General features: G+C 51.8%; 3 protein-coding genes across 10 annotated transcripts in view; 2 read left to right on the top strand and 1 right to left on the bottom strand.

The window, feature by feature from the left end:
- Nucleotides 1-1377, top strand: part of Brca1 (BRCA1 DNA repair associated) — a 72359-nt gene extending 70982 nt beyond the window's left edge. For all 8 annotated transcript variants that reach the window (XM_050156472.1, XM_050156469.1, XM_050156475.1 and 5 more), the window contains one exon: nucleotides 9-1377. In XM_050156472.1, the coding sequence (XP_050012429.1) occupies nucleotides 9-154 (146 nt within the window). In that variant the 3' untranslated portion in view covers nucleotides 155-1377. The remainder of the gene's footprint in view (nucleotides 1-8) is intronic.
- A 13788-nt stretch (nucleotides 1378-15165) lies between these two features.
- Nucleotides 15166-18555, bottom strand: Rnd2 (Rho family GTPase 2). Its single transcript, XM_050156523.1, has 5 exons — nucleotides 18387-18555; nucleotides 17812-17899; nucleotides 16900-17009; nucleotides 16174-16308; nucleotides 15166-15944 (listed from the first exon to the last, which is right to left on the bottom strand). The coding sequence occupies exons 1-5, from the start codon at nucleotides 18486-18488 to the stop codon at nucleotides 15696-15698; spliced, it is 684 nt and encodes a 227-aa protein (XP_050012480.1). The 5' UTR covers nucleotides 18489-18555; the 3' UTR covers nucleotides 15166-15695.
- A 1844-nt stretch (nucleotides 18556-20399) lies between these two features.
- Vat1 (vesicle amine transport 1) lies at nucleotides 20400-27756 on the top strand. Its single transcript, XM_050156512.1, has 6 exons — nucleotides 20400-20920; nucleotides 23474-23681; nucleotides 24050-24220; nucleotides 24327-24416; nucleotides 25931-26172; nucleotides 26291-27756. The coding sequence occupies exons 1-6, from the start codon at nucleotides 20495-20497 to the stop codon at nucleotides 26372-26374; spliced, it is 1221 nt and encodes a 406-aa protein (XP_050012469.1). The 5' UTR covers nucleotides 20400-20494; the 3' UTR covers nucleotides 26375-27756.
- The last annotated feature ends 224 nt before the right edge of the window (nucleotides 27757-27980 follow it).

The following is a 27980-nucleotide window of genomic DNA, read 5'->3' as shown; positions in this document are numbered from 1 at the left end:
GTCTGCAGAGATTGGACAGCTGTGTGAGGCACACCTGGTGATGTGGGACTGGGTGTTGGACAGTATATCCGTCTACCAATGTCGGGATTTGGACGCCTACCTGGTACAGAATATCACCCATGACTATAGCGAGCCACAAGACCCCAATGATTAGTTTAGGAAGTGACCTTTCCATGCCCAAGGACCATCTCTCGCTCCTGGGTGCTTGCACGTCCTCCTCACTAAGTATTTTATAGACATCAAAGTTTCTACCTATGTGAGGGTCCCTTAAAAGTTAAGTCTATTTTAACCCCACCAATTGATCAAGATGCTCTTGGAGAGACAGAGTAGAATGTGTGGCTGGTCTGCACTGGGCATGGTGTCCACACCTATAATCACAGCACTTGGTGGGAAGAGACACGGGTATCATGCGTCCAAGGCCAGCCTGGGCTATATAATATATAAGACTCTGACTAAGAGTGAATAACTGGTGATCCTAATTTGTTTCTAATAATATCTCGTGTTCATAAAGGCCAAGAGTCAATTCCTTCAAGGAGATTGCTTGAGATCTGTGATTTGACTTAAAATCAGTACTCAAAACTCCAGGTTCCACACCCAGTACCAAACAACACCCATATTACCCCCATCCATCCCCGCACCCCCCCAACACAACTTCCCACCCCCACCAAGAAAACCAGAAACAGGTCTTGGGTGTCCGTGGACCTCAAGAAGTTCAGAGGCAGATAATGTATTCAATATGAACATAAAGTTTTTCAAGTACCAGTGTCCAGGAAAGCCTTCTAATTCCCATAACTGATGAACACAGTGTTTGCTGTAGCTCTGCTAAGTAACCCATTCCTCTTAAAATACAAGATCTCTGATATGAATATTTCAGACTGGAAATGATGGATCCCACCAGGAAAGGAGCTGTTGCTTTCTTAGAAGTAATTTTTTCCCTTTTGCTCCCTATTGCTGAACCATACTGCTTCATAAATAATTTTGTTTGCTGAAGGAAAAGAATGTATTTTTCATAAACTCATTATCTTGGGCTGTTTATAGCTGTTGGAGGGACTAGGTCTTCCCTGACCCCCCAGTGTGCCAGGGCAGGTGAAACCTGATTGTACACAGTGTGATTTATAAATCGTGTGCTGTCGACACTGCAAACACTTTTACTAGAGTGACTATTTGTGGGGTCCTGGCAAGGTGGCTCATTGGGTAAGGGGCCTGCTGCCACACTTGACAGCCGGAGTTCAAGCCCGGGGGCCCACAGAAGACAAGGAAAACTGACTCCTGCAAGTTGTGCTCTGACTTTCACACATGTGCGTGACCTGTGTATGCCCGTGCACATGCAAACTAACCAAACAAGTAAATGTAATAAGAAATTAAAAGAATAATAAATTAAAATCTTTTTTTGTTTGTTTGTTTTTTGGGGGGTTGTTGTTGTTGTTTTTCAAGACAGGGTTTTTCTGTGTAGCTTTGAAACCTGTCCTGGAACTCGCTCTATAGACCAGGCTGGGCTCGAACTCACAGAAATCCACACGTCTCCGCCTCCTGAGTGATGGGATTAAAGGCGCATACCACCATCTCCTGGCAAGATCCTTAAATTAATTTTATAGGACTGCTGGAGCATTGGCTCAGCAGTTAAGAGTACTTGTTGCTCGTTCTTCACCCCTTATTGAAATGAGGGTCTCCACTGTATAGTCCTGGCTGTCCTCGAACCCAGATTGTAGACTAGGGTGGCCATGAACTCAGATATCGCAGCCTCTGCCCCCGGGTGCTGGGATTAAAGACGTGCCCACCACACCTAGCACTGCACTTCAGTAATATCGGGCACTGTGGGTAGAAAGAAGCAAACTGCGGTTACTCTTCTGTCTCGGTCTTCACCACGGCCTATGGAATGAAGTGGGTATTTCATCGCTTTATTTGGAAAGTGACAACAGGTTTCTCATTTATAAGGTTTTGCACAGCTATCAAATGACTGTAAGGAAACCTGGGCCTGCCTCTGGCCCATCATTCTTCATTCCACTTGCATCCGTCATAACCCCAGGAAAAAGGCAGTTTAGGTTTGGGGATTTGGAAAAGAAGGCTTCCTTCACTGGCTATGGTGGGAGAGAATAAAGGCAACCTGTCAGGCAGAGACGAAATGTTGGGTCATGGCTATCATTCCTATTCCCTTCAATCTCCCAGCTTCTGACTGCGTTCTCAATTGTCAGAAAGTGCTGGTTCCGATGGGCTGGAGATGGGGCTCAGTTGGTAAGAGTGCTTACCTGGCATGTACTAACTCCAGTTTCGATTCCCTGATCTGATCCCAGCACCACATAAAACCTGACATGGTAGCCTACACCTGCAATCCCTATATGTGGGCGGTGGAAGCTAAAAGATCAGTTCCTGGTTAGTCTGGGCTGCTTGAGAATCTGTCTCAAAACAAGGGTCTGTTGTGAGAGACTGCTCACTGCTTGCTTGCAAGTCTTTACTGCTCCGGCATAGGACCTGATTCCCAGCACTCCATGGTAGCCCACAGTTCTAAAGTCAGTTCCGGGAGACCCAGCAGCCTCTGCAGGCACTGCACACATGTGCCCATGACCTCATAGGCAGGCCACAGACAAAGGATAAATCTATAAGAAAAGCTTTCGGCCTTACCAAAAGCAAGCCCTCCCAGGTCTGTTGCTTCCCTGAGTACCCGGCAGGTAAGAAGTAAGCAAGCAGAAGCGCTAGTGTCCTAACCCAGTCATTGCCAGGAACCAGCCATGACCTGAGGTAGACCAGCCTGCAGTTCCTTAACACTGAGATCGGTAGATAGAACACGTCCATCCAGAACACCCCTGCCTCTCGTGGGATCCTGGGTGAGAGCAGATTTAACCGAAATACAAGTCAGATAATTGTCTGACACGTGTATACTCCGTCTGATTGGAGCTCTGTTAGGATGCTTGGCCTAGATTAAAAGTTCTATCTGATGATGGAGTAAATCTTGTTCCTTTGACCTCTGCTGCCTCCCCACTTTTCCACCCTGCTATCTCTAGCCCTCTCTGGGCAGAGCAGCTTTTAGGAACTGGCTCCTATAGTGACTTTTATCTCATTCTGCAAAGAAGCTGGAAGGGGAAGAGGATTATCAGGCAGGCCTAGGGAGGGAGCCTAGAAGAGTGTTCTGGCTGATTATCTCCCTCCTAAAAAAAATGTAGCCAGAATCCACAACGTATCAGCACAAAAACATGCAAAGGAAAAAGAAAGGAATCAGTGTTGGGATGGTTGAGGCGGAAGGAGCCAAGATGCCCAGAATGTATCCTGTGAAGGCTGCTAGGGGCCGATAAGAACAGCCTCTGATGTGCACAGCCTGGAAAGAAGGGCAGGGGGGGGGGGGGCACTGCAGGAAACCTCACAGGCCTGCTGACCCACAAAATGGGGCTCACTCACCTTTGCTTAAACTGGCTGAACTAGAGGCCTGTGCCTGCCAACACCCTAAAAATCTGCTAAAACAAGGGACCATTAAAGAGACAGGTGTGGCCGACTAAAAACTAAAGCTGGACACAGCTAGTTTCTACGAAGAGCTTGCATGACTTGGGGAATGTAGAGGCTAGTCCTCACCTAGCAAGGTGATGCGCACACCTATTCGTTTGCACTTGGGCAACTGAGCCCAGAGGCTGTGCTTAAGCTGGGAGTTGTAGCTCACACCTATAACTTAACCTCTTGGGAGGCCGAGGCAGAAGGATCACTGTTCCAGGCCAGTTAGAGTTACAGGAGACCCTGTCTCAGCAGGTTTGCTTCCAAGCCCATGACCTGATTTTCGTCCCCAGAACCCACATGGCAGAAGGCGAGACCTGACTCAAACAAGCTGTCTTCGTCTCACACCTATGTGCACATACAAACACAAAACAAACAAAATGTGATACCAATTTGAAAACCCCCAGCTGATCCTGGATGAAAATGGAAGCAGCAGAGTCCCTAGTGTGACCGAAGGGCACGAACTCTGGACACCTGATTTCAGAGACCAAAATGATGTGGCTCCTTAGCGTGGTTTCAAAACACGCCTCTCTGCGGAGGCCTTGGGTGGAGCAACAGCCTCACCCCAAGAATTTAGCTGTGCAGATTCCCGGACCTGCCCTAGACCCACTGGACCAGCAACTATGGCAGGTAGGGCCCACCCAGTGACCTAGGACTCAGTAACAGACTCAAGTCTGAGAACCACAAGCTGAGATAAGGGGAATAAGAGCCTAGAAAATGTTCCCGGTATCTGCTCCTTTTGTCACCAAGAAAGGGAGCTCTTTGGGCCTGTAAAGAACAAATAAGGTTGGTGGGCTTGTAACTGGTTCTTATCTCCAAGGTTACAGCAGCTGCTTCAGTTAGCTCCACAATGGCCCTTTAAGAATAAACAAAGCCAAGGACAAAGATTATATTTTATTAGCCACCTAGAAGCAGAAGGGCCAGACTAGTTTTTTAAAAAAAGAAAGAAAACAGCTAGATGTTTAGGAGGTTTTATTAATATTTAAATCTCAGCGGAACCACAGAGGCAGCCTTTGACTCCAGAAAAAAAGATATGCAAATGCAGCTTTCAAAGGCAAGGCAATTTCACACAGCCCTCAAGGTAACAAGAACAAATAAAACAAATGATTTTGTAATTTATCTCCATTGACTGATGGAGTGCAAGGACTCTAAGGGGAGCAGAGGAAGCCTGCCTGGAGCAAGGAATGCGAGCAGCCCCAAAGGCTGGTGACAGAAAAAGACCCGAGGAGAACCGGAAGCTGCTTGGAGGAGGAGATGGGGACATTAAAGTGGGAAATTTCAGAAATCCAGCCCTGGCTCCTATGAGCCATTTGATCCTGCCAACTCATAGGAGCCACAGCAATAATAATCAATTACCACTGTTTGCCATGCTCTCTCTCGCGCACTGTGCGGCATTCCCTACATACAAATAGAATGAAGTTTTGTGAGGTCAAGTGACTTGCCATAGGTCACACTACAGGAAGAAAAGTGACAAAGCCCAGATTCAAAGATGTGCCCAGCGACCCTGCAGACTTTCCCCAGTGCATTTCCCTAGGGATCAGCAGGCGGTGAACAGTAAGATCAGTGATTGAAGCCAGGCGTGGTACAGGCTTTTAATTGGAGCACTCCGGATGCAGGGGCAGGCAGACCCTGAGTTTGAGGCCAGCCTGGTCTACAAAGTGAGTTCCAGGAAATCCAGGACTGTTACGCAGAGAAAACCCGTATCGAAAACAATAAATTGATTAGTGATTGAGGAGAGGCTGTGTGCCCAGGTTTTTTAGCTTATGTGTATGTGTTGAGTCTGGTTGTGAAAGGGTGACGGGTCCATTCTGGCCTTCAGGTGGAGACAAGACATAGAAAAGTTCTAGTACTTTGGGGTTTTTTGTTTTGTTTTGTTTTTTTCGAGACAGGGTTTCTCTGTAGCTTTGGAACCTGTCCTGGCACTAGCTCTTGTAGACCAGGCTGGCCTCGAACTCACAGAGATCCGCCTGCCTCTGCCTCCCTAGTGCTGGGATTAAAAGGCGTGCTCCACCACCGCCCGGCCAGAGGTTCTTTGGGAAAGACTTGATGGGACCAGGACTCAGAATGACTTCTAGAAGAGAAATCTCACTGTGGGATTTAGGTACCATTTGGCCAGATGAAAAAGAAGCCTGGAATTTCTGAAAGGACCAAGTGACACCCTCAGATTCTGGAACTAGAGCCTGAAGCTCTCAAGCAGAGGAGAGGTGACAGGAAAGTCTTTGTCCATGAAGTCTTAAGAGCACCCCTTCAATATGTCAGCCAGTGATTCCTTTGAGGTGCTCTAGCTACCACGTGTAGGGTCCACAGATTTTGCTCAAGTTGTAGCAATTACTGATCTGCCATCTGCAAGGCCCAAATCTTGCTTAATCCCTGTCCTTCCCAAAGCCTCTCCCTGATTTCCCAGAGCAGAATCCCTCCCCAATTAGAATGGGGGCTAGAGAGATGACTCAATGGTTAAGAACACTGGCTGCTCCTCCCAAGGACCCAGGTTCAATTCCCAGTACTCACCTGGTGGCTATCAACTGTCTGTAACTCCAGGTCCAGGGTATTTGGCATTTTCTCGCCCCCCCCCCCTCTCTCTCTCTCTCTCTCTCTCTCTCTCTCTCTCTCTCTCTCTCTCTCTCTCTCTCTCTCTCTCTCTCTCTTCCCCTTGGTTTTTCAAGACAAAGTTTCTGTGTAGTTTTGGAGCCTGTTCTGGAACTAGCTCTGGTAGACCAGGCTGGTCTTGAACTCACAGAGATCCACCTGCCTCTGCCTCCTGAGTGCTGGGATTAAAGGCGTGCGCCACCACTGCCCGGCTTGATGTTCTCTTTTGACCTCTGTTGTAAATACGTGATGCACAGATGTGCTAACAAAACATGCATACACATAATTTTTTTAAAAAAGAAAGTTTAGAATACCCATTCTACTTCGCTTATATTTAATTTTGTTTGTTTTATAGCCCTGGGTGGTCTGGAGTTTATATAGACCAGGTTGGCTTGGATTAAATTCAGAGATCCACCTGCCTCTGGCCACGGAGTGCTAGGATTGAAGGCCTGAGCCACCACACCCAGCTATTTTGTTATTGTTGTTTTAAAATAGTTGAGGCCTCCCATCCCTTGGAGTGAAGTTACAGGCTGTTGTTAGCTGCTGGACCTCAGCACTGGGACCATTCTTTGGTCCTCTCTAAGAGCAGGAGCACTCTCGCCACTGAGCCACCTCTCCAGCCCAGTTTGTGTTTTGTTTGCATTTGTTTTGTTTTGGCAACAGGATTTCAGGTAACCCAGGCTGGTGTCAAGCTCATGGAGACCAAGGTTGACCTTGAATTCCTGAGCCTCCAGCCTCTACCTCCAAAGTACAGGTGGGTGTGGTGAAGAAGTCTGTCAATCCCCTTTACCTCCTGATTTAGCTGTCCTACAAGATGCTTGTACTCCCTGTGGGTTGGTTAGGCTTTTTTTTTTCCTCACAGTTATTGCTCCAGTTTGCCCTGGCAGCTGCCTTGTATTCACCCAATGAGTATTTGCTAATTGAGCTACTTGGGACCCATGAACTGAACCGCTTATCCAGCCGTTAGCCCCACCCAAGAGCATTGGAAAGCCAGCACCGTATTGGCCCTCAACGCGCTGATTCCCTCCTACCCATTTTTGTGATTTACTCCACAATCTAAGGCATCATCTATCTACACGTCTGAGCCCACTCCCGGACACGTCCTATTAGATTCTCGTTTGCCCATCACGAAGCCTGCCCCTTTGTGATTAGTCAGAACTGCACCTACCCATCAACCTGCCGCTGCCTTGACCAAGGAAATAATTATGATGTTCCTAGGAATACCTCTGCCAGTTCACAGCACTAGCCCCGATATTATCTCTCCTCACCTGGCCAACAATTGCTTCATGGATGATAAAACTGAAGTCCAGGGCACTTGTCAAAGGTCACTCTGTGAGTCGGTGGCAGATCTGGGCCTAACCAGCCCAGGAGTCCCTATTCATTAAGGCACAGATAAAAATGCCTTCATTAGGTTGTCTGGTCCATGTCTAGGGAAGGGCGCTTTGAGTGGAATCTGGAGGCTGGGGAAGGTCAAAGAGAGTTTTCCCTCACTGGAAGCCAGCATTAGTTAGTTCCCGAAGAGCTTTTGTCAGGGTAAGGTATATACATGTTCCTGTGTGTACATGTGTGCTGGGGATGGGCCAGGAGTCTTCACGCAGTCTTTCTCAGAAGCCAAACACCCTGGCTTTTTGGTTGATTGTTTTAGACAGGGTTTCACTGGCCTGACACCCATCCTATAGACCAGGCTGGCCACAAAATGACACAGATCCACCTCCCTCTGCCTCCCAGTGCTGTGACTAAAGTATATCACCATACCTGACAAATGTCTGGTGTTTTTGGTGACAGGCTCTCTCTTTCACTTGGGACCTTTAGCTGGATTTGCCCGTGGGCCTGAGGATTTCTCTTGTGCCACTTCCCTTACCACCGTGTCCTGCTTTTTTCATGACTACTGGGGATCAAACCCAGGTCCTCATGTTTGCTTGCAAGTCCTTTATCAACTGAGCTGTCACTGTAGGACCCAGCCATAACAGGCTCAACAGAGACCACCCAGCACCGTCCAGGAACGGATCCTCGAAGGGGAAAGTACCTAATGTTCCAAAGGAAATTGTAGACAGGATCACCTGCCAGCACACACCCATCCCTTTTCACCAGGATGCCCCTAGACAAATGTCACCCAGCCAATCAAGGGACCTGCACCTTAGAAATCCCTCACCCCAACCTCTGCTATTATAAAAACCCCACCCCAGATGAGCTCAGGACTCTCTAATCGTGCCAATGCTTTGGACACAGAGTCCGAGTTTGAACTTGAATAAGAATAAAGGCTCTTTGCTTTTACATACTGGACTTGGGACTCAGTCTCCTTGGGTTTTTTTTTTTGGGGGGGGGGGCTCCGCAATCTGGGCATACCATCTCCTAGGGCCCCTTCCTTGGGCTTTAAAGCATTCCCAAGGTTCTGGAGGAGGAAAGGGTCTGGTAAATACCAAGACTGCAGGTAAGCAGTCTTGCCTTTTACCCTGAAAACTACATAAAACAAATGACTTTTGACGCTCCACTCACACCTTCAGGGCCCTCCCAGCTCATAGGCTATCCTGTCGGACTCTAGGATAAAACCAACCGTCTGTGTCCTGAATTAGAAAATCTTGCCTTGGGGCCTGGAGAGATTGGCTGCTCTTCCAGAGGTCCCGAGTTCAATTCCCAGCAACCACAGGGTGGCTCACAACCATCTGTAATGAGACCTGGTGCCTTCCTTGCCAGCAGTACATTGTATGCTTAATAAATAAATAAATCTTTAAAAAAAGAAAGAAAGAAAGAAAGAAAGAAAGAAAGAAAGAAAGAAAGAAAGAAAGAAAGAAAGAAAGAAAATCTTGCCTTGCTGGGCAGTAGTGGCGCACGCCTTTAATCCCAGCACTGGGGAGGCAGAGGCAGTCGGATCTCTGAGTTCGAAGCCAGTCTGGTCTATAAGAGCTAGTTCCAGGATAAGCTCCGAAGCTACACAGAGAAATCCTGTCTCAAGAAAACAGAAAGAAAGAAAGAAAGAAAGAAAGAAAGAAAGAAAGAAAGAAAGAAAGAAAGAAAGGAGAGAAAGAAAGAGAGAGAGAGAAAGGAAAGAGAAAGAAAGAAGGAAGGAAGGAAGGAAGGAAGGAAGGAAGGAAGGAAGGAAGGAAGGAAGAAAGAAAGAAAGAAAGAAAGAAAGAAAGAAAGAAAGAAAGAAAGAAAGCCTAGTACCGAGACAGGGAGGCTGTCCTGAAACAAAGGATTTGTAGGGAATGTCTTTGGAGTCTCCCACAGTTTCTAACCTTGCTGATGGGATCACCCCAAACATGTAGAGGCTCAGAAAACCGTAAAACCAAGATCTGTGCTGGAGCTAACTCTAGTCCCTCACCAAATGCCAAAAACTCAAGAGGAACTGTGCCAGCCGCCACTCTCCCACCAGAGGCCAAGCACAGGATGGCCACTCCACTCCAGACCAGCCTTGGGGGTTTTCTTCAACACCAGCCTCCAGTGTGTTGAGGTGTCAGCGGTGTGCCCCTCCCCGTGAAGGCTGAGGTCCTCAAGCAGGGGGACATAAAGCCTAGGACCAGAGAGGGGTTCATTACTCCAGCTTGGTCATGCGCTAAACACCACAGAAGTGTACACATTGCAACGGGAAATTGTGTGTGCTACGAGTTTCACATATACACCCCCAGTCAAACAAAACAGCAGCGTCTGGGGGCAGGGAGAAGCCTGCTCGGAGGCTTTGAAAGGGTCAGGACTCCTTGCAGGGAGTGGCGATGCCAGACAATGTAAGGGCTAGGCTGGGCCTCCCCCTCCTCCTCCACCAGATGGGAACTGGGACTCGGGAGAAAGGCCCAACTGGGGCACGAAGGACTTGAGCCGAAGAGGGGCACTCAGGGAAAGCGCGGGCTGCAGCCGTCGGCTCATTTGCATCATAAGCGATTGGCTTTCCCTGCTCGTCCCTCATTAGGACACAATGGACAGTTGTTCGCTGGCGCAGCAGATCATTTACCGAGGGAGAGAGGGGGACAGCGCACAAGTGACTGATAGGCTATCGTGGTGGGGGTGCGCACAGCCATCCACCCCTGCGTCCCACCAGCCACGGGAACTTTTGTTTTCACGCTGAGAGTGGACCTTCCAGAGCCAACCAATCCCCTCCTTTGGCAGGGGTGCCGAGCGACTGTGGGACTTAAGTCAAACAGCTCGAGCGGGGGCTTCTGGGACCAGGAGTAGACTCCACATTCTTGTTCCAGAGCCGAGCGCGCTCCAGCCTTGCTGTCCCTTCTCCCTTCCTCTTTCTCTTCTGGAGTTCTAGATCTCCATCTCCTGTGCCGAGCTTTGGTTTCCACTGTGCTGTCCCCTCTTGCCCTGTTCTACCTCTGTTTAACCCTTGCCAGAACAAGGGCTGATCTGGGAAGAGGCAGAAACTGTCTCTGCGTTTTCGGAGATAGAAGAGGGCAGAACCAACCCATGCCCTGGGGTTATTTTTGGTTTTTTTTTTGTTGTTGTTGTTGTTTTCCTTCCTCCAATTTGAGACCCTCTTAACTTCTGAGTGCCGGGATTACAGGGTGCCCAGCCAAGCCTGGCTGAGGGCTATTACAAATCAGGCATGAAGACGACCACGTGATGCATTTTATTCCTTCTTTCAAGGCAAAGTGAAACTCAGAGAGGTTAAGTAATTAGGGCAGGGACACCCAGCTAGCAAGTGATAGCTGTTTGATTAAAAAACCTTTCTGGGCCAGGTGGCGGTGGTGCACACCTTTAATTCCAGCACTTGGGAGTCAGAGGCAGGTGGATCTCTGAGTTCGAGGCCACCTTGGTCTACAAGAGCTAGACTGTTAGGGCTGTTACACAAAGAAACCCTGTCTCGAAAATCGGAAGGAAGGAAGGAAGGAAGGGAGGGAGGGAGGGAAGGAGGGAGGGAGGGAGGGAGGGAGAAAGGAGAAAACCTTCCTGGGTGCAGTGGTACATACCTTTAATTCCAGCATTTGGGAGGCAGAGGCAATTGAACCTCTGTGAGTTCGAGGCCAGCCTGGTCTTAATACCAAGAATAGTCGGGGCTGCACAGAGATACTCTGTCTCAACAAACAAAAAAGCAAAAGAAAATCTGGTTTTTTTTTCCGCCAGACATCACCTCACAGAGGCTAACAATGCACACCCTCACAGAAGGCACGATACTGCTCTGTCCTCCGGGGACAGCCCCTTCAGCATGCACCTCCGACGCCCACCTTTCTCTGGCCCTTCTTGCAGGATGGTGGAACAGCACAGATGCAGGGCGTTTACCACCCCCCTGGGGGTGACAGGAGGCAGTGATCCAGACCAAGCAACCCGGCAAACTACACCATGGGGGTCTCCCTCCTGCCTACACCCTTCCCTGTTGCCATCTGCCCCTCCCTTTTGTGGGTCAAGGCTGCCAGCTTCTGAATCTGCTTCCTTCTGCGCTGGGGGAAGGGAGCGTCAGGGTGAAGGGGTGTGTGTGCACGAACATAAGGCCTCCGGGTTCATTCTGACACTGAATGAAAAACTCGCCAATTATTCGTCCAATCTCATTAATATGCAGACAGACATCTGTTATTTAGGAGTCAACAGCAGAGCGTTTTCTTGGGGGAGGGGCGCTTATGTACATCTCTTGTCTCAGGCTACTGTGGGATAGCTGCTTGGGACTCACCCTGTGCCCCAGAATCTGTAGCACCACCCCACCCCACCCCCGGGAAGGGAAGGAGCTAGGTAGAGATGGAGGGCAACCTGGAACTCATCTGGAAGGAGGGAGGCAGAGAGGGGACAAAATCATAGAGGAAACCACTAAAGCAGAGCGCCGGGCCTCTTCCTGGAGAGGAGCGTGGAGCAGAGAAGAGAGCTGCTCTAGCCTGGCCTGCCAGGATCCTGATGTCCCCTGGGAAATTCCAGCATGACTCCTCCTCTTCAGGCCATTGGACAAACCCGAGTGGGTCTGGGTGGGTTGCTCTAGCAACATGGTAGAAAGCTGAGCGTGGTCGCATTTGCCTGTAATCCCAGTTCTGCGGTACTTGAGGCAGGGGGACTGCAAGTTGAAGGCCACTCTGAGCTGCATAGTAAGACCCTGCCTGAAGAACAGACACAGCTGGGCATTGGGGTCCAAGCGTGTACCCCTCAAAAGAACCCATTTCTGAGGCTTGTAGAAGCTGGGCCCGGTGGTGTGGGCTGAGACAGCAGAGTCATATACAGGCATGAATTTGAACATTCATGTCTAGACATGCAGAAAAATGAAAAATTAGCGAAGTGTGGTGGCACATACCTGTAACCTTTGTATTTGTGAGAGTTCCAGGCCAGGCCACTCAGGGCTACATAATGAGATCCTACCTCAAAAAAAAAAAAAAAAAAAAAAAAAAAGATACCAAATTCTGTGGCAATGATGGCAGAATGGTAGGATGAACTGGACTAGGAACTTTGGCATGAGTAAACACATCCAGATTCTATTGCTCCAACGCCACCCAGTATGGTGGAAGCTGATCTGGCGAGGTGTGTGTGCATGTGCGTGTGCGTGCATGTGTGTGCGCATGTGCGTATGTGCACTCATGAGCTCATGCGGCACACAAATGGAAGTCTGAGGACAAACGTAGACGTTAGTCCTTACCTAGGGCTCTCTCCATGGCTAACCCTTGGGGAGGGCTGGAGTCACTGTTGGGGCTGGGGGCCTTCATCGGCTGCAGTGTTTAAGAACTGAACCTGGGAGTCTCCTCCCCTCTGCTCACTGACTGCTGAGGTTAAAATACACTGACAGCATCCCAGCATGATTGGTTGTTTATTTCATTAAATGATTAACAAGGCTACATGGGAGTCTAATTTGTGGGGCAAACAGCCACAGAGGAGGAAGCGGAGTCTAATTCTTGCACATGGGTAGGGGGTAGCTGTAAGGTTCCCTCCAGCCTGCAAGGACCTTTTTGAACCTAGGAACACCCCAATTGCCTCTTCACACCCGTTGGGTTCCTAGGTCCCGAGACCCAGCCTCTTCCCCAGAAATAAGTCTGGCAACGCGGCCTTGCAGAGGGAACTAAATTCCCTCCCCACTGGTTTTGGAAATATATTAAACTTTGGGGGTTCCTGTGGCTGATTTATCTTCCTAATTATGTTTGCTTTAGGCTGCTACCGAAATGCACTTGCTGTCTCCAAGCATAAACGGCGCAGGAGGAAGATTGGGGGAATAAAGGGGTGCAAATATCCTGCACTGTGGGGGCCACAGGCTTGAGCCTGCTTTGTATTGGGGAGTCCAAGAGAAGTGTCCCACCAAAAATTTCAAGTCAACTTTTCTTTTTATTTATTTGTTTTTGTATTTTGTATTTTTGAGACAGGATTTCTCTGTGTAGCCCTGGCTGTCCTAGAACCCATTCTGTAGACCAGTCTGGGCTTGAACTCACAGAGATCCGCCTGCCTCTGCCTCCCCAGTGCTGGGATTAAAGGTGTGTGCCACCATTGCCCAACTCAAGTCAACTTTTTTTTGAAGCTGGGGAGAATCTCATTCTGTAGCTCATGCTGGCTTTGAACCCTCAGCAATCCTCCTGCCTCAACCTCCCCAGTACTGTGATTACAGGCACTAACCACCATGCCCACTTACAAGTTCATTTTTATAGCAAGTCCCTACTGGGGGGAAAAAATCAGTCTTCTGGAAGAGACAGAGCCCCAGCCCTCTCCAACACCTCTCTCTGTTCAGGACTTGGGGCCCTTGAGGAAGGTCTCAGCGTCAGCCCCTAACCAGGTGAGAGGATGGGACGCCTAGTGCCTAGACTCCCTTAGACTGGAGAGATGGCTTGGGATGGGAGTCTCACAGGAGACTGTGGGGCGGGCAGTTCAGTAAGCCAGAAACCAGGGAAGATGTTCCTGCCTAGAGAGCAGGGGACAGAGCGGGGTCTGAGAGAGGGAAAGGAGAAGCTGTTTCCTACGTCTTATCTCATAGAGCCCACACCCTTAATCTCCACCATCTCATCCATCCAAAAAACCAAATCTAAACCCCTCTGCCTGAAACCCATGGTGGCTCCTCACAAGGAAGTGCTGACTCCCACGTGGGCTCTTCCGTGGCCTCAAAGGACCTTGCCAGCCTTGCCATCCCTCCCTGCTGTGCCACACTCACTCTTTCCTCTATACTTAGTCGGTTGCATCTCCTGCACCTATGCCAAGGGTTCCCCCCACACCAACTCCCTCGGGACTTACTGGCTCAGGGAGCCCCACAACGGCCTATATGTGTACAGGGTCCCTCAGCCAACGTACGCACCTTTCTTCCCCACTGGGCTAGGCTCCAGAAGCTCAGAGACTATCGTCTCTCAATCCAGTGTGTGGCACCATTGGCAACAGTGCATGCTTGGTGCAGGGAGGGGTAGAGTGTGCACAGGGTCCCACCAGATGGGAGGGCAAGGCCTGTCTCCATCCTCTCCCAACATGGCTGGCAGAACTGAATGGGGTGGAGCTGGGAGGAGGGGAGAGCCACCCGCGGATGGTTCCTGGGGGAGAATGTCACCAAAAGGAGGCCAGTGGGACCAGAGCCAGGAAGGGAATACAGGACAATCTGAAATCAGACTCCCAAGGAAACAGACCTGCACTGTCCTAGCTGACCAGTTCTCTGGCCATCCCCTCCACCGGCCTTCACTCCCGAGGGGCTGGGGTGGGGATGACTCTCGATTACAGATGATGCTCCCCCACCGATCATCAAGGAGCTCAAGGTAGAGCTGAGGGGGAGCCCAAGTTCGAGTCCTTGAGGAGACTTTGTCCCCTTAGTAAGATTCACCTTATACCAGGGTTCAGATTCAGGGGTATGGAAGCTTTCAATGCCCTTCCATCTTCACAATCCCGAGGGCGTCAGCAGGCTGCAGGCCAAGGGTAGAGACTGTGAACAAGGGGCTTGTACCACTTCAGAGGGCCCTCTGCCGCGCTAGCAGGACACCCAGCCAGGCTGAGTAATGCTGAACACTTGTGCGGCATCGGTTAACTCAAGACACCCCGCTCCCACCCCTGCCCAGTGCTGTCTACCCACATTAACCGAACTGAAGCCTCCCAAGGTATTTCACTCTCCCACCCCTGGCTTCTAAACTTTGGATTCTTCAGTACACGACTCTCTCCGGTGTTTTCTCTGTAGGCAAGGATGCTGATGGACTGGGAGGTTTTTTGGGGGGAAGAGGAACAAAACTAAGGCCATAGCCGTTTTCCATGGTCATGGGCTTTATTTGCAGAATGCTGGGGAAGGAGGAAACTGGAACTGGTTGCTGGGTTGATGGTAGGAAAGGACTTCTGGTTTTAAATTTTAGTGCGTGTTGCCTGAAGGTTAGAATGTGTGAGAGCAGATGCAGAAGGGAGAGGAGGGGAGAGGTCTTCCAGTGGACACTGTCCTCAGGGAAGGCAGACAGGCTATGGGAACTAGGGTGAGGAAGGAAGAGACACTTTGTAGAAGACTCGTCCAAAGTCATTGCTTGATGCTGGCTTCCCGAACACCCGCCTGCCCCCATCAAGTTCATGCCCCAATGCCTACCCTGTCAGTTCTCTCAGCTACCAGCAGAAAAGGGGATGGGGGTGTGGAATAGTGACACCCTCCTGTCCTCTAGCTCCTACAACCAGAATTGCTTGTCTGCCTGCCCTGCCCTTCCAGCCAGGGTCAGGAAGTCAAAAAGTCCAGGAGCAGGCAGGGGAACAATCATATCTCTCACCCTCTCAGCTCTCTGCCCCGCTGCAGCCCCTCACATAAGGTTGCAGCTCTTGGCTCGATCCTTATGTATCTCGCCCTCATTTCCCCGGTCTGGCCTTCCCGACAGCTGGGTGGATCTCTGCAGTCCCCGGCGAGAGTCGGTACGGCGTAGTTGCCGATGGCCACGGCCAAGAGAGGCCACGGTGGCCACGTGGAAGACATCCCTGACGCTGCGTTCAGAAGACCGGGAGGAACACTCAACATATGACACGGCCCCCACCTGCTTGGCCAGCACAGTGCCCTGGAAAAGAAGGGGATGGGTGGAAATTACAGGCCTTAGCCTGTACTGCAGAAAGGGGCGTGAAGGCTGTGGGCTAGGGGTTGAAGGCCAGAGCTGGGGAAGAATCAAGGGTTAGGGTCAGAGGTTAGGGCAAAAGGATGAGCCACGTAGGATGGCTTTAAATCAGAGACCAAAACCCGGCCTGGGTGTGAAGTCAAGGCTGGGATTAAGTGCAGGTTATGGGGCTCACCTGCTCGTGTGTAACAGGGATAAGTCTCTGCTTGGATAGCTCCCTCAGTGTGGCCAGGTCAGTCCTCATGTCCAGTTTACAGCCAACCAGCACCACCTTGGCATTGGGGCAAAACTCCTGAGTCTCTCCTTGCCACTAGTTGGGGATGGAAAGTAAGAGTTATGGGGGATGGAGTGGAGGGAGAAACAGGGCAAAGCCTCGCTCCATGCGTGCAGAAATCACTTGGAGCCTCTCTTCTCGGGTTGAGACCAGAACGGCGTGGAAGATGAGGAGACAGTGAAGACTCCGGGATTGTCTGTCAGCCTGGAACCCTTTCCCATACTCTGTCCTGAGAACAGACCCACCGCACCCTCCCCTGCCTGGGAACTAAGGATGCTCTGACTGACTGGTGTTTTCATCAGAGGCTTTTCTTATGGAAATAATGGCCTGGACAGGAGGCCACAGGGCTTTTCTCAGTCCCAGGATAGGCATTCCCAACCCTTCCATCCAAGGTTTCCACAGCCAAGGAGATAGGGAAGACAGATAGCCAGTCCCCAGTCTCATCTCCCCAGACGCCATTTCCAGCTCCGAGGACTGATTTGTGGGTGGGAGGATCGGGGATGGAGTAGAGGGATGCCAGCTTTATCCACCAACCAGCTGAGGGACACTCCATTATTCCCTTCTCCTGGCTCAGGTCGTGCCCAGCCCAGTGCCCTCAGTAGTCTCCCTGTTTGCCCAGGCTCCCACCTTCTTGAGGACACTGTCCAGGGTCTCTGGCCGGCTAATGTCAAAGCAGATGAGGACAGCATCAGAGTCTGGGTAGGCCAGAGGCCGGACGTTGTCATAGTAAGAAGACCCTGCAGGAAGAAAGAGAGAAAGCTGATAAGGTACCTGAGTGGGTGGGAGGCCTGGGAGGGCATGACAGACTGAAGTGACAGTGGACAGCCAAGCCGAGAATGGAAGAGTGTTCTTCAATACTCAGCATGGAACATGTCTTAAGACTGGCAGAGGGTAGCAGAAAGAGTGGGAAATAGCTCTCCGCTCCCTTATGGGTTTCTCTAATCTAACAGTAATAATTCGTAACCTTTTGGAGAATGGAAACGCTTTAAGAATCTCAGAAGATCTACAATATTCCAACAAATTTTGTACATGCTTTCTGGGCTTTGATGACATACATGCTCTAAAGTCCTCCAGAGAGTCTAGCAAAAATAAAAACCCTTCCCAAGGGATTGGAGCTGAGGCAGGGGAAGAGTGTTCCTGTCCTCTTGGGACTCTACTTCAGTCTACAAAAAAAAAAAAAAAAAGGGGAAAAAAAAACCCCTACTTTCCACCACTGCCCTCCCCCCACCACGAAATTCTAAATAGCTCTCCTAAACCCGTTCCCATTTCCCAAGAAACATGTTCCAAAATAAGTCATTTTCTTCCCAAGTTCCTTGGGTAAGCAGAACCCAGCTGCCAGGCTCAGATATTAGGCGTTCTACTTCAGAACATGGTTTCTGTTCGGCACAAGAAACTCTGCCTCAGTTTCCCTTCCTCAAAAGAGAAATGTTCTAAAATTGGATGGATGTCTGAGCTAGCCTGGAATCTAAGGATGTAGCTAAGGGAGGGGCTAGTGTAAGGGACCTTGGCAGTCAGGGTGACCCCGAGGGACTGGGCTACCTGAAGTATCCCACATGTTGAGCTCAATGCGGCGCTTGTCGATCTCAAAGCTTGCAGTGTAGTTCTCAAACACGGTGGGCACATAACTCTGCAGACAAGGATGGGTCAAAATGAGAGCTTCTCTCCAGTCCTCACCCTGACAACTGCCCTCTTTCCTCGACACCCGGTCCAGCTCGATCCCTAGACAGAAGTTGGTCTGAGGCTGGGCTAAGGGAAGATCCGGGGAGCTTCTGCCTCCACCTCCACGGAATACTAGGTAGACTCTCAGACCCCCTCAGGGTCCCTTTAGCCCTTAGTCCTTTCCCTCTCGGATGCCCAGGACCTCCGACATTCTCCCAGAGCGCCATCCGGGATCTTGTGGTGCTCCCAAGCCCTATCCATTTCACCGCGTTCCTTGATTCCTTCCACTCCAATCCTCTGCAGTCCTTTCAGAGCCCCCAATGCCTCTTTACCCTCCTCGAAGCCTCTTTCTCTCGTCCCTGGTTACCCTGGCACCAGTTTCCAGAGCCCCCGGAGCCCCTGTCACCCACTCTCCGCAGCCTCTGTGCCCCTCTCTCCAGACGCCAGTTCCTCACCCCGGGGTAGGCGTCCTTGGCGAACACCTGCAGCAGCGCTGTCTTGCCGCACTCCGCGTCCCCGACCACTACGATCTTGCAGCGGCCGCTCTGTCCCTCCATAGTCCCGGCTACGCGCCGGCCCCCCACGCCGCCCCCCTCCCGGGCCCCGCCGCCGCCTCTATCGCCTCCTCCCCCGCCGCTGCAGCTGCAGCCTCTCGGGCCGCCGACACCGGCATCTCGCGGGCCCGCGCCGAGCCCCCGCCCGGGGCTGCGGGCCCCCTCTGCCCCGCCCCTAGCCCGCGGGCCGCGCCCCCGGCCCCGCCTCCCTCCCGCACCGCCGAGGGGCGGGGCCCGGGATGGGGCGGAGCCTGGGAGGTGGTGGAGGGGCAGAGTCCGACTCCTGCTAGCTGCTTTGACCCCTGCAGCGCCTGAGGGTGATTGCGGCCAGCGAGCCCCGGTTGTTTGAGTTCCTTAGGAGCGGAGCTGGAGCAGGCTAGGGGCGGAGTTCTGAAGGGGAGAGCGCAAAGCTACACACACAAGCGCGAGGCTTGGGCCTTCTGTGTGCCCACGCGTGCACGCAGGTGTGCTAGTGCGGACACGCGCGGCGGCAGCCATCTACTTTCAGAACACAGGGGGGCGTAGTATCAGGAAAAGGAGGGTTTTTGATTTTTGTCTCCCTCCTCCACTCTCGGGTCCAGGCAGGGTTTAGGGAAATGGAAGTACCGACCCTAGCACTCCCACCAGACATTAGTGACATCATAGTTTTCTGTCTCCATAGCGACGGGTGGCCGGATCTGGGCCTGCAGCAACTTAACTGTGGGCCTGGACCATCCTAGAAGCACGGACTGAGTTCCTCTAGACAAGTACTGAGTGGAAAGTTTTAGGGGAGCGTTTGCGTCCTCTGGTGGACATCTTGATAGAAAGAGAAAGAAAAGGCTAAGGAAGCTAGAACCTGGTGGCAGCTCAGCTGGGGCCAGACCTTAGTCTAGAAGCCAATTTCAGCCTCATCTCATGCTAACAATAATCAAACCTCCATTTTCATGGCAGCTCTTGCTTTTCTTTAACGGAGCGTGGTATTGTACGACTTAAATTCCAGCATTTGGGTGGCAGAGGCAGACAGATCTCCCTGAGTGCCAGGCAGCTGACTCTACATAATGAGCTTCAGGACAGCCAGGGCTACATAGAGAGATCTTATCAGAGAGAGAGAGAGAGGAGAAGAGAGAGACAGGGAGACACAGAAAAGCTATTCCTTAAGTTGAAGATGCGCGTTTAAATTTTAGCTCATTTTGAATAACCCTATAAAGATAACTAGAGAACACAACATCATCACTATTTTACAGAAAGGGAACAGACACACAGCATTGACAACCAAAACGGTTAAGTTTAAGTTAGAGATACAGCTCAGGGGTGGAGCACTTGCCTAGCGTTCATGAGGCTCTGGATTCTATCTTCAATACCAACAAAAGAAAGAGAGTGAGAAAGAAAAAGGAGAGTGGTGGCTCATGCCTTTAACTACAGGGCTCAGGAGGCAGCAACAGGTGTATCTCTGTGAGTTCAAGGCCAGCCTCTTCTACACAGCTATTCCAGGGCAGCCAGGGCTACGTAAATCAGATCCTGTCTTGGAGGATCAGTTCACATGCCTAATTTGCCATTGCAAGACCACAATGAATGAAATCTGGTTACTACTAGTGGGCAGAGTTAGAATCCGAGACACAATTTCTCCGGGTTCTGATCCACAGGTGACTAGCTCCCCAAATCGGATGTAAACTCAAATTTTTGGATTATCCTCAAACTGAGCCATGACAGCTTTTAATTCGTATAAGGCTTATTATGAATAAATTAAGTCTCCGTCTCTCCATGCCCCAGAATCTCCTCAAGCTTATCAGTCACACACACACACACATATACCACCCTCCACCACCTGCACTGCTAGTCCATTTGCGCTCTCCCAGCTCGGTCAGCAGAGGGCCTAGCCCTTTAAATCCGCGCATGAAGCTCCACCCTCGGGCAGGGGCCCCGCCCCACCCACTGGTGTCCGCAGCCTGCGCTCTTCCTGACGCGTGTCCCGCCCTCCCAAGCTGGGCACCCTTTCTGTACAGCTGGGAGTGCACGTCGGGAGTCTCACCATGTCGGCCGAGAGGGACGCAGCCGAGGCGGCCACTGCAGCTGCGGCGGCCGAGGCCGGGACCGGGGCCGGGACCGGGGCCGGGGAGGATGCGTCTTCGCAGCCCCCGACAGCCGAGGTGGCGAGCGACCCGCAGCCGCCCCCGGCCCCCGAAGCGTCGGCCACCGCCTCGGCCCCGCCGCTGCGCTGCTTGGTACTCACCGGTTTCGGTGGCTACGACAAGGTGAAGCTGCAGAGCCGGCCGGCGGCGACCCCGGCCCCGGGTCCCGGTCAGCTGACGCTGCGCGTGCGAGCCTGTGGGCTCAACTTCTCCGACCTCTTTGCCCGCCAGGGGCTGCACGACCGGCTGCCGCCTCTGCCGGTCACCCCCGGCATAGAGGGCGCGGGCGTGGTGGTGGCCGTGGGCGAGGGTGTCAGCGACCGTAAGGTGAGCGGCGGCAAGGCAGGAGTGGGTGCGTGCCGGGGGTGTGTCTGGACGGGGAAGCCAGCAAGGACGCGGGTGTACTAACATGAGACGCATGGGAAAGCAATTTATGTCTTGAGGCTTAAGAGAAAAGGGGTTTACTGGGGGCTGGCGACTGCGTTATTGCCCCTTCCCCAGCCATTTTTTAGTCGTGGCCGCCGCCCCGAGCGGAGTTACTGAGGGGAGGGGGCGGAAAACAATAAGGCGCCCAGGCGCATGCGCAAGATGACCTGCTCGCCCCCTCCCCTAGTAAAACCACACCTGTACCCCTGCCCACTAAACACTCCCCGGGCAGTTGTGGTCTGTGACTGTTGAGTGGTGACTAGCTCCCGCTTTCCCTCCCGCGGGAGCTTTGAGAAGCTGGGTAGACAGGGTTAGGCGGGGGTGCGGGAGGCCATGCCAGAGCGCTAGTCACATGCAGCCCCGTGGTGTATGGGGGTGTATGGCGGCCCCTCCCCTAGCTGGGCCAGAGGGGACACACCCATCATGGAGCAGAAGGAGCTTCGCTCCCCCACTCCCGACGGGCCTTACACTACTATTCAGTTTTTGGCGGGTGGGGTTGGGGGACGGGATCGGGCTCCCATCTTTGTCTTGGGCTCTCGTGACGGCAACACCATTTCGTCTCCAGTGACTCAGCGGGCAGGCCACGACCCGGGGCTACCCTTGGGAACTTCCGGTCCAAACCATCTCTGTCTCTGGTACGGAGGACCCCGGCCTCTGAAACCCGGGCGGGTGGAGCCCATTTGGACTAGGGTGGAGAGGTGTGGCACCTTGAGCAGGTTGGCCCAGCTTTGCCGGTCTGTTTCTCATTTATCATTGATCGCAACCATAACCTCGGCCACATGAGACTTACCAGATGACCAGCTTTTTGAGACATCTGAGGTGACGCCTCTTCGTATCATGTGTTTAGGAGTTTCTTTTCAAATCCCGAACCTTCAGGAAAGGACTCTCCAAAGCAGTCTTAGAATCTTGGCCTTTGCCGACCTGCTGTTTGCTGGATTTGTTGAACATGCAAACAGGCTCCTCCTTAAAATCCTCCATGAATCCAGCTGTGGTCCCACCCTCGCCCTGGTTTAGAAATAATCCGACTCTTGGATGATGCTAAAAGGAATTTGGGGGGGAGGGGGGGTGAAAGGGGAAGTTAATAGCTGGAGTTACTGCTGAATGCCACCCATCTACCCACTCCTCCCCACACTTTCCGCCTGGTAAATACAGGATATCCTGCCTAGGGCAAGAATCTGCTGTTAAGAACCTGGATTCTGTGGGGAGAGCTTTCCCACCCTCCTGGTGGCTGCCTTGGGGAGGGGTCATGGCCCAGAGCTGGGAGGGCTAAAGGTTAGGTATGAGCTAGACCGAGTGACATTTTCCTAGACTACATCCAGGACTGGCCGTTAGTCCGACTGGAAATTACTTGGTTGCGAGCTCTCTTGGGTTTCTACTGTATCTACTAGACTTGAATTTGGGGGCTTTCTTTCCCATACCTTCCCCCCCAGGCCAGAACTCACAGAAGAAAAGGTGTCCTCTTCAGTGTGGGGACTTGATGACTTGGAAAACAGCCTATGTAGGAGGTCTTAGTCTCCCACCCTGTGGATCCTAAATTTCCTGCAGTAGCTAAGACCCTGATTGTCTAGGACAGCTCCCACACTGCTCTCTGCATGGTCTTCCTAGAGTCAGGCTGACTGAGACTCCTCCCTCCTCCTGCCTAGTTGCTGTCTTTGTCCCCTTTCCTCCTGCAGAGACCCTCCTGCAAGTGACTGAGAATGAAAGACCACGCCTTTTCCTTGTGACTGGAATGGGTTGTCTCTTGAGCATCACCCTTTTGTGCCATGTCTGCCTGCATAATTTTTCTAATTTTAAGCCAATATTAGCTGAAATACAGCTGCCCCTGGGGTGGTCACCCCATTTACCATTTACAACTCAGGTACACTTACCTGCATTTTGGCACGACCCTTGCTATGTGTAGCCCTCTGTTTTCAGTTACTTGATGACTTCTTGTTACTATTATTGTTGTTAGCTAACATTACTGATATTAACTCATGATAGTGTGCGCTAAGTGTCTCTGAATGTTGTGTTTTTGTTTGTTTGTTTGCTTAATTCTTACAGTTCTTACGAAGATAAAAAAAGTGGTTAAATAATTTTTATTTGCCCCAGGCCACATTGTCATTAAAAGGTGGGGCCCACTTTTGTAATCAAAGCAGTTTGATCTCTTTAACAATACTTACGCTTGCCCTAACTGGAAGTTCCTTGCAGTTCAGGGATCTTACATAATAATGAAGCATATGACCTGTTATGTGGAGATAAGGATGGCCCCAAACTGATGTAAGGATTGACTGAGCGCTTCCATATGAAACACTAGAGAAACACTCAGTAAATGATGCTGTTATTGTTAATCCCACGACCACCGCTGCTGTGTCTCCTGCTACTGCATCTTCAGTGGTCTGGGACATGGCGAAGGCCGGTAAGTCACCTGTGGGTTAGTGAATCTGTAATCAAGTGATATTCTCCCATTTCTTCAAGGCAGGGGACCGGGTGATGGTTTTGAGCCGGTCAGGGATGTGGCAGGAGGAGGTGACCGTGCCATCAGCCCAGACCTTCCTGATGCCTGAGGCCATGACCTTTGAGGAAGCTGCTGCTTTTCTGGTCAATTATATCACAGCCTACATGGTTCTCTTTGACTTCGGCAACCTAAGGCCTGGCCACAGCGTCTTGGTACACATGGCTGCAGGTGACAGATCCCTTCTTTTTTTTTTTTTAACCCCACCCTGAATTCCCTTCTGGGCCCCTTTCTGTAGTCTGGCTGGTTTGTTGTCATGGTAACACCAGGCTGCCTGGCCTCTGGAGCCCAGCGGCCTCTGCAGTATAGTTGCTGTGGTAACATTTGGATACCAGGTTCAGCCTGCTGCCCTTAGCCGTGTGCCCACACCCCACACCTTCTCTTGTCCAGTCTCCTCCTCTTTGGTTCTCAATTATGGAATTTGAACATAGGCCCCCAAAAGGAGGCACAATGAAAGTGATGGCCTGACTGACTAGGTCTTTGGGCGGCTGGAGCGTGGAATGGAGGCTCAGTGACTCTGTGCCTGCTCCGTGCTGCAGGTGGTGTGGGCATGGCAGCCCTGCAGTTGTGCCGCACCGTGGAGAACGTGACGGTGTTTGGAACAGCCTCTGCCAGCAAGCACGAGGTGCTGAAGGAGAACGGGGTCACACATGCCATCGACTACCACACAACTGACTATGTGGATGAGATCAAGAAGATCTCCCCCAAAGGTGGGGGCAGGGCCGGGAGTCGGGAGGATGGCACAGGGCAGGGTGGGGGTGTCTCCAGACCTGTGGATATTAATGTTTGTCACCTCTGGGTCTTACTCTGTGACAGGAGTAGACATAGTCATGGACCCCCTGGGTGGATCCGACACTGCCAAGGGCTACCACCTCCTCAAACCCATGGGCAAAGTTGTCACTTACGGTGAGTTGTTAGTTGTCTCAAATGCAGTGAGGTTGCACAGGGCGGGAGGGTGGGACTAATTAATACATAAATCCCACTAATATGGTGGGATGCGGGGGCCTGAGCTGTTGTGAAGAAGGAAGGATGGAGGCTCCGCAGCTCTGCGGCGAGGTCGGGGTTGGAAGGGTCCTGGAGGTATGAATGGGATTGCCGCCTCTGGGTGCCAGTCACTCTCATTCCCTTTCACAACTTTTCCTGTGAGTCACAGTAATTCCGCCTTCCTATTTGGGGATTATTTCCCATGCTAAACCAGCCAGTCCGCTTTCTTCCTCAGCCTCTCTTGGGCAAGCTATGTTCTTGTTTTAAAATCCACTTTACACAAAAAGGCAAGTATCAAAATGAGGGGGAATTTGGAAGAGAGCGTGTGTGCTCTCTCTCGCTTTCTGCCACCAGCTCACGATTCTTCCCTCTCCCACCTTCATGTCCTGCGTGCTGAGGTTCAAGGAATGTGACACCAAACTTGGTAAAAAGTGATCTTTCCGTCTCCCATCTCGTCTTCCTCCTTCCCTTTTGACACAGGGTCTCACTAAGTAGCTCTGGCTAGCCTGGAACTCCGAGGTCTACCTGCCTCTCTCTCCAGTTTTTATTATTATTATTATTATTATTATTATTATTATTATTATTATTATTATTACTACTACTACTTGGCATTTTTGAGACAGGGTTTCTCTGTGTAACCACTCTGGCTGTCCTGGAACAAACTCACTTTGTACTTTGTTAGACCAGGCTGAGTTCAAACACACAGAGATCCGCCTGCCTCTGCCTCCCAGAGTGCTGGAATTAAAGGCGTGCGCCGCCATACCAGGCTCTTTTTTTTCTTTTGTGAAACAAGGGTTCAGTATCCCAAGTCATCTTATAGCCCACTTCATAGTCAAGGACAAACTTGAACTTCTCATCTTGCCTCTGCTTCCCAAATGCTGAGGCTCTTGCCAGCACCACATTCTTGATTTATAGTGTCCAGGGTAGACAAGCAGTCTACCAACTGAGCTACGTCCCCAGCCCTTGGGTTTCGAATTTTTTTATTTATGTGCTTGTACCTGTGGTTGCTGTGGCACATGCGTGGAACTCAGAGGACAGCTGGCGGGAGTCAGTTCTCTTCTTCCACCATGTGGGGGTCCCCAGCTCTGCACGGTGCCATCTCAAGGGCTCATTTTGTGTGAGTGTGCACGTACACAAGTGTGTGCATACATGTATGTGTGTAGACAAATCTCACGTAGCCCAGACGGGCCTCATACTTGCTATGTAGCTGAGGATGGCCTTGAACTCCTGCCTGATCCTCCTGCTTCTACCTCCTGAGCAGTGGGATTGTAGACACATGCCATTATATTTGCCAGAGAGCAAGAGTTAGTTTGTGCCTAGTAACCGGAATAGTCCTGGTGTTGAGTGTCGCAAGATTGAGGAGCTAGACAAACTCGGATTCAGACGCACGGGGATGCTTGTACGTGGCTCATAGGCCATGTCACTCTGTCCCTTAGGAATGGCCAACCTGCTGACTGGCCCCAAGCGGAACCTGATGGCTATGGCCCGCACTTGGTGGAATCAGTTCAGTGTGACAGCTCAGCAGTTGCTGCAGGCCAACCGAGCCGTGTGTGGCTTCTACCTGGGCTCCCTGGAGGGTGAGGTGGAACTGGTGAGCAGGGTGGTTACCCATCTCCTGGCTCTGTACAATCAGGGCCGCATCAAACCTCGAATTGACTCAGTCTGGCCCTTCGAGAAGGTGAGTGTGGAGCCTCCGGGAAGGGTCTGGGTGATTCAGGAGAGGATCCCAAGAAGCTGGGATTGGCTCTCTGAGATGGGACAGATGGCACCAGTAGCGGTCTTCTCTTCCTGTCCAGGTGGCTGATGCCATGAAGCAGATGCAGGAGAAGAAGAATGTGGGCAAGGTCCTCCTGGTCCCCGGACCCGAGAAGGAGACCTAGGGCAAGGGGCTCAGGGCCCTTGAGAGCCAGGAAGGGTGAAGATGGGAAGCCCTGTTGCATTGCCCACCAGCCTCTCACATTTCATCCTCTGTCATGATGCTCTGCCCTTCCTCCCGCCCTCCCTCCAAAGGTCTCTGCTGAGGACCACTTCCCTGCTCTGAGCTTGCTCTTTGCTCAGGGCTGTCCCTCCCCCTTCCTGCCCTCAGAAGAGGTTGGGAAGTGACCACTTGGATGTCTGGGCCCTGCCAAAGGGACAGGGAGGGTCATGAGGAGGCTAGCTGCTTCCTGCCCCCCACCCTCTCCCTGGGCCTGCCATGCTGCTTTTGTGCCAAGGTTAGCCAGTCCCTCCCTGTCGTGTGTGCTTCCACCTCTGCCTCATCTCCCCTCCTGCCCCACCACCTCCCCAAAGAATCCAAAGGTCAGCTCAGGATGTGGGGCTAATCTGTGTGAGTCCAGCATGCACCCGTGTCACCCGCCCCCTCCCCCCACCCCGTAGTGTCCCTGCAACCCTACAAGTCCCCACCCCTGGACTTGATCAGTACCCAGCCTTGTCTCCTGCCCCCAGTTTCTTAAGCACAATTGGATTTCTTCCATCTCCAGTTTGCTGCCTTTAACTAAGGCTGCCTCCTCCATCCAGCAAGGTCAGGAATCAGACCAACACCGTAGCTCATGGCTCTGGGAGGGACCGGGTACCCCTCCCCTTCACTGAGGTCTCTGGATTTGTCTCAGTGCCTTAGCATTGGAAAACGTGCTTGTGTGTGTGGAGAGGGGCGGCCCTGTCTCCGGCTCCTTTTCCATTCTCTTCTCCCCGGTGCCTTCCCTGTGCTGGTGGAGCTGAGGCCTACTCCTCCCCAGCCCTACAACACTGCCAAAAATCTGTGTCTGTGCCAGGGGTGGGAGGGGCAGCTCCAGACTGGGGATCCAGCTGCTTTTACTGTGGTCTGTGCCCTGTCCTGTCTGTCGGTGGTGGGGAAGAAAGAGGCAGGAGGCTGGACCAGCAGAGTTCTGGGAGATACTCCTGGATCTTATGCAGGGTCCCTTGCTCTCAGGGGAGCCAGCTGCCTTCCTAGAGCCTAAGCAGCATCCCTGAGGCTCAGCCCCAAACTCTGTTTACACTGGTGGGGGAGGAAGAGCCTGGGCGGGGGGGAGCTAGTGGGGTAGGAGCCAAAGTGGGGACCTTTGAGGCTGGGTTGGGGTAACTGCTTCTGAGTTCTGACTAGGGAAAGCTGTTACTCCAGCCATGGGAGGGAGGAGGAGGGGCCCAGCCACCCTGTGGTCTAAATGAGGCCTCCATGAAGGAAGTGCGATGTTTGCTTTTGTGTCCCCCCACCCCATTACCACAGCTGCCTTTGTGTTTGTGTCAATAAAAAGCCAAACCCTGAGTTCTGATCAGATGTTGCTTTTAGGAGTGCTGGGAGAGGCCTGCACCTTTAATCCCAGCACCACTCGGGAGGCAGAGGCAGGTGGAGCTCTGGTCTAGAGCAATTTCCAGGGCTACAGAGAGAAGCCCTGACTGTCAAGGGGAAAAGAAGTGGGGAGAATGTGTCAGTGGGAAGCCACTGCTGTTGAGCTCTGGGTTCTGCCTTCTCCCGCGACCTCCCTTCCA

Source organism: Alexandromys fortis, unplaced genomic scaffold, assembly GCF_014885135.2.
Source record: "Alexandromys fortis isolate MF-2015 unplaced genomic scaffold, M_Fortis_MF-2015_v1.1 scaffold_31, whole genome shotgun sequence".
NCBI classification, from domain to species: domain Eukaryota; kingdom Metazoa; phylum Chordata; class Mammalia; order Rodentia; family Cricetidae; genus Alexandromys; species Alexandromys fortis.
Note: the sequence above shows the minus strand (reverse complement) of the source record. Positions and strands in the feature narration are given on the sequence as shown.

Coding starts and splice junctions, on each gene's coding strand:
- Vat1 (XM_050156512.1), top strand. CDS start 20,495: ATGTCGGCCGAGAGGGACGCAGCCGAGGCGGCCACTGCAGCTGCGGCG. Junction 20,921..23,473: donor AGGGTGTCAGCGACCGTAAG/GTGAGCGGCGGC, acceptor CATTTCTTCAAG/GCAGGGGACCGGGTGATGGT. Junction 23,682..24,049: donor CTTGGTACACATGGCTGCAG/GTGACAGATCCC, acceptor TCCGTGCTGCAG/GTGGTGTGGGCATGGCAGCC.
- Rnd2 (XM_050156523.1), bottom strand. CDS start 18,488: ATGGAGGGACAGAGCGGCCGCTGCAAGATCGTAGTGGTCGGGGACGCG. Junction 17,900..18,386: donor CCAAGGACGCCTACCCCGGG/GTGAGGAACTGG, acceptor CCTTGTCTGCAG/AGTTATGTGCCCACCGTGTT. Junction 16,309..16,899: donor TGGACAGTGTCCTCAAGAAG/GTGGGAGCCTGG, acceptor ATCCCCAACTAG/TGGCAAGGAGAGACTCAGGA.